The sequence below is a fragment of the Colobus angolensis genome, unplaced genomic scaffold, assembly GCF_000951035.1.
Source record: "Colobus angolensis palliatus isolate OR3802 unplaced genomic scaffold, Cang.pa_1.0 Scaffold144, whole genome shotgun sequence".
NCBI lineage: Eukaryota > Metazoa > Chordata > Mammalia > Primates > Cercopithecidae > Colobus > Colobus angolensis.
In genome coordinates this window covers 1,389,554-1,394,023 of record NW_012114533.1, presented here as the reverse complement: position 1 = coordinate 1,394,023, position 4,470 = coordinate 1,389,554, and the positions used below count along the sequence as shown (strand labels likewise).

General features: G+C 50.3%; 1 protein-coding gene and 1 long non-coding RNA gene across 3 annotated transcripts in view; one reads left to right on the top strand and one right to left on the bottom strand.

Annotated features, from left to right (window-relative positions):
* MGEA5 (meningioma expressed antigen 5 (hyaluronidase)) overlaps nucleotides 1-2,896 on the bottom strand; it is a 38,300-nt gene extending 35,404 nt beyond the window's left edge. For both annotated transcript variants that reach the window (XM_011935494.1, XM_011935495.1), the window contains exon 1: nucleotides 1,952-2,896. In XM_011935494.1, the coding sequence (XP_011790884.1) occupies nucleotides 1,952-2,791 (840 nt within the window). In that variant the 5' untranslated portion in view covers nucleotides 2,792-2,896. The remainder of the gene's footprint in view (nucleotides 1-1,951) is intronic.
* A 78-nt stretch (nucleotides 2,897-2,974) lies between these two features.
* The window catches only part of LOC105507117, a 10,141-nt gene continuing 8,645 nt past the window's right edge, over nucleotides 2,975-4,470 (top strand). The window contains exon 1 of the long non-coding RNA XR_001001042.1: nucleotides 2,975-3,440. This is a non-coding gene — a long non-coding RNA (uncharacterized LOC105507117). The remainder of the gene's footprint in view (nucleotides 3,441-4,470) is intronic.

The following is a 4,470-nucleotide window of genomic DNA, read 5'->3' as shown; positions in this document are numbered from 1 at the left end:
AAAAAAAAAAAAAAAAAAGCCAGGCATAGTGATGTGCACTTGTAGTGCTAGGATCTCACCACTGCACTCCAGCCTGAGCCACAGAACAAGACCCTGCCTCTAAAAAAAAAAAAAAAAAAAAAAAAAAAAAGCCAGGCGAGGTAGTTCATGCCTGTAATCTTAGCACTTTGGGAGACCGAGGCGGGCGGACTGCCTGAGCTCCGGAGGTGGAGACCAGCCTGGGCAACAGGGTGAAACCCGTTTCGACTAAAATACAAAAAATTAGCCGGGCCTGCGTCTGTAGTCCCGGCTACTTGGGAGGCTGAGGGAGGAGAATTACTTGAACCCGGAAGGCGGAGGCTGCAGTGAGCCGAGATCACGCCACTGCACTCCAGCCTGGGCGACAGAGCTAGACTCTGTCTCCTCCCCCCGCAAAAACCAAAAACAACAAAACACAAAAAAAATCAGTGCTGGCTCAGGTGCTCAGTCACTAAGAAAATATACAAGGGCACGGGAGGGAGTAAGAATAAACGACAGAATGGCAGACAACTCTGTTCTTTAAATAGGAAGAATCGCCTTTTAACGCTATTCTAAACAAACCAATTTAAACCAAATGAGTTTTCTCCTTTTATTACTGAAGGTATAATGGGCTGGCAAGTTTCCTTAGACTCATTCCAGTCTAGTTCCGAAATTTCTCAGCACTCTCTCATCCCCACCCCAAGATCTTTGATAACAAAAACCAGATTCTTTTTCTAAAATCTCCCTGCACTCAAGCCAATAAATACATCGATATAGGTCAGACAATGCAATTATTTTTGATGAACACTATATAGTAGTCCATTTTGATGAACACTATATAGTAAAAAACTGCTATATAGCAGTTTTCGATTCTGTAGTCCCCCAAATTCTGCAACAGTTAACTTCGCTGAACTCTTTCACGCCTTACTGTAGCAGCCAAGTAGCCTGTTATGGTCTGTACCACAACCACCACCCATTTTTCACAAAATACTCTAATTTATAAGGTGAAAAAAATAGAAAAGCTGATGTTCTTAACCTCGAGAGCACTTCTTTTTCCATACCTTTTTGGTTTTTAAAATATTTTTTTTACCCTTATCCACGCCATTACATACGAGAGAGATATAAAGCAAACATCTGGGAAACTCTGAGTTGGCCAAAATACTTCAGAAAACTCAAATATACGCTGTAATTGCGGAAAGAGCAATAATGTAACCGATTCGTGCCTCTATAGAGCTGCAAGGTGGACTATCTGTCCATTCTTATCCAGAAACTGTGAAAACAAGCATCTGGTAATTTTCCCTCACTACCAAAAAAGTCCATCATTCTTTTCGACTGTAAATGGGAAAAAAGGCGAGAAGGGCATTTTTAACGCCACTTCTGCGGTCACTAAATTCAAATTATGCATCTCAGATACTTTGAGAATCTGTGATTAAAGCCAAAGCTTCATCCCTCGACAGCAAAGTACAGTAGCTGGGAAAGAGGGTAATTTTCTAAGTTGCAAATGAATCTCTGCGGGGGTAGGGGGAAGCAACAACAATATTCTAAGCAAAGTGGAACCTGAAATACTATAGGCCAACCGTGCTTCTCTTCACTCCAGAAGTACAAACACGTCAATGTGGATCGATTTTCCACAAAAGTGGTGACAGAGGAACTATACACATTTTTTCAATGGAACGCAGACAACCCTAGGGAATAAGATCCCAAGGTACAAAGAAGTAGAACTCAGAGGCTAACAGAGCACCAGGCTCCTAACCACCGCCTCCTTAGGAGCTGACTTGGCTCCAAGCCCAAGACGGGTGGGGTCAGGCTTGTGAGTGGCCAGGGGGGAATTCGACGCCGTCTAAGGACGTGCGAGGAGATTCGGCCCAACATCTCGTCTCTCCCCCTCGCTTTAGCAGGGCCACATTTCAAACCCAAAGGCTTTCCAGACTTCTACAGCCTCCAAAAGCCCCGCCACCACCCTCCTCCCGAGGACAGAACGTGTCAGTGCCAAGGTGGGGCGGGAAAGAGGGCGCTCACCTTCCACCACGCCACACAGGAACCGCCGAGCCCCTTCTGCAGCCCCGGCCACCGCCGCTCCCCCAGCCCCGGCGGGATTGTCTTCTCCGGGTGCCGGAGCTGCCGGTGGCTCCAGCGATGCCCCCGCAGAGGCGGCAGGGTTGGAGCTGAGCTCGCTCTCCCGCTCCTCCAGCGTCGCTTGGCTCTCCTTCTGCACCATCCTCCTGCCCCCGGCCGCCGCCACCTCTGCGGGTCCTCCTCGGCCTCCGTCCGTTGGGCCACAGGCCCGGAGCCCTGGAGAGGGCTTCAGCTCCAAGTGTGCGCCCCTCCGGCTCCTTCCCCTCCCCCTCTGCCCTTCCCCCTCCCTCTCCGCAGGGACCCGAATGCCCGGATGAAAAGGGCGGCGGCACCGGCGCGAGCCCTTTGTCAGCCGCAGCCTCAGCTTTAAGCTGGGGCGCCAGAAGCCTAAGCGGAGAGCGAGGCTGTGACCTCTTGTTCCCTGGAAGAAGACGGCCAAGGGTCCTGTCCTCGTTCTCAGCCTCTGCTGCCCTCCCGTTGATTTTAGTTCTTCCGCTGTTTCCACCCGAAGCCCCGAGCTCTCCTCTGCTGCTGCCTCCACCGCCCGCTTCCTGTTTATCCGCACTGCGCTTGCGCTGCAGACCGGCTCAGACCGGTCCCCTCCGCCCGGCTCCCCCGCCTTTTTTGGGGCTAGCCTATTAAGCTCCTCTAAGTAGGGGGAAATAGAACAGAGGCGACGCGAAAAGCAGAAGGAAATGAAGGCAGTGGAATGTACCATTCCTGCTTGCCACCCTCCGGAACAAGCCTGACACCCTGGGACGGACCATTACCCCGCCCGAAGGAGGGGAGTATGGGAGCAGGCTGCGGCAGGTTGGGGCAATAGGGAGAAAGGGGGGAAGGTGAAAAGGAGAGGTGTTTACTCTCTCAGTGCGCAGGCGCGGAACCGCGGCCTCTCGTTCTTAAAGAGATAGGAAAGAACTGACCTAGTTTCTATGGAGATTCTTGTAATAGGTGGGCTCATTACATCTGCCTGACCCAGGCTTGGTTCGGTAAAGACACCATTCGAAGGAGCTCAGCTCACCCCTCTGCCTTGAATCATTTTCCCCTAATCCCATTTAAAATGAAATCATTCGTTCATTCCTTCATTCAGTAGACATCTATAGAGCTTGCCTGGTGCTGGGCTCTAGGAACACTATGAGCTCACAGTACGGTGGTGGAGACAAGCCACCACACACGCAGTTCCCACAAGGTGTCCCCAAGAACTTCGGAGCTCAGAACAGGTGATACTCACTCCTCCTTTGGGGAGAGGCCGTGGGCATGGCTTCACTTTTCAGCTGGATTATTATAAAGGATGTGAAGTTAGCTTTACTGAGCAGGGGAGGGAAGACAGTACTCCAGGAAAGTGGAACGAACAACAGAGTCCAAAGGTAGGGAGGCATGAAAAGCCTGCCTCGTTTGGGAATGGGGAGCGCGCGGTGTGTGCAGTGGGGCATGAGATCCCTTGGGCCTCAGCATGGGCATCGCTTCCTTGGGAAGCCTTCCCTGAGCCCTAGATGGGTTTGGGTCTCCTCGTTGTATGTTCTCAGAGCTCTCTTGTGGTCCTATCCTAATGCACTTTACGTTTATGTTGCTTGAGAAATCTGTCTCAGCCTGTGAGGTATAAACATGAAATGATGATTAAGACTTAGTAAATGTCCATCTTACACTTCAGTCTGATATTTACCTCCTCTAGCCATAGCCCAACTTGTAGTTTCAGGGACTTTCATGGTCCCTCTTCTTTTCAGTCTTGGATTGTTGAGATGGGGGTTAGGAGGAAGCGTTTTTTGTTTGTTTGTTTTTTGAGACGGAGTTTCACTGTCGCCCAGGATTACAGGCGTGAGTCACCGCGCCTGGCCAAGCATTTTCTTAAGGGACCTCCTGTGCTGAGAGTTAGGGGCCACAGCAGCTTCACTGGATATTGTGGTCCGTTGGGGTTGAGAACACAACTTTTTTTTTTTTCTAAGAGAAGAGGTCTCACTTTTGCCACCCAGGCTAGTGCAATCATAGCTTAAGTATTGAATTCCTGGGTTCTCAAGGGATCTTCCTGCCTCAGCCATCCCGAGTAGCTGGGACTATAGGTGAGTGCCCGACACCACACTCATTTAATTTGTTCATTTTTTGTAGAGACAGGGCTCTCAACATCTTGCCTGCGCTGGTCTCGAACTCCTGGGCTCAGGTGATCCTTCAGTCTCAGCCTCCCAAAGTGCTGGGATTACAGACATGTGCCACCTCACCTGGCCGAAAAGAAGTGTTATCTGAGGAATGTGAGTCCTCTTAAATTATCAGGCCCAGATGGGTGGGTGCAGTGTTGGTGTTTGCAACCAGCCTGGGCAATACTGCCAGACACAGTCTCTATAAAAATATAAAAATACAGCGGGCGTGGTGGCTCACGCCTATAATCCCAGCACTTTGGGAGGC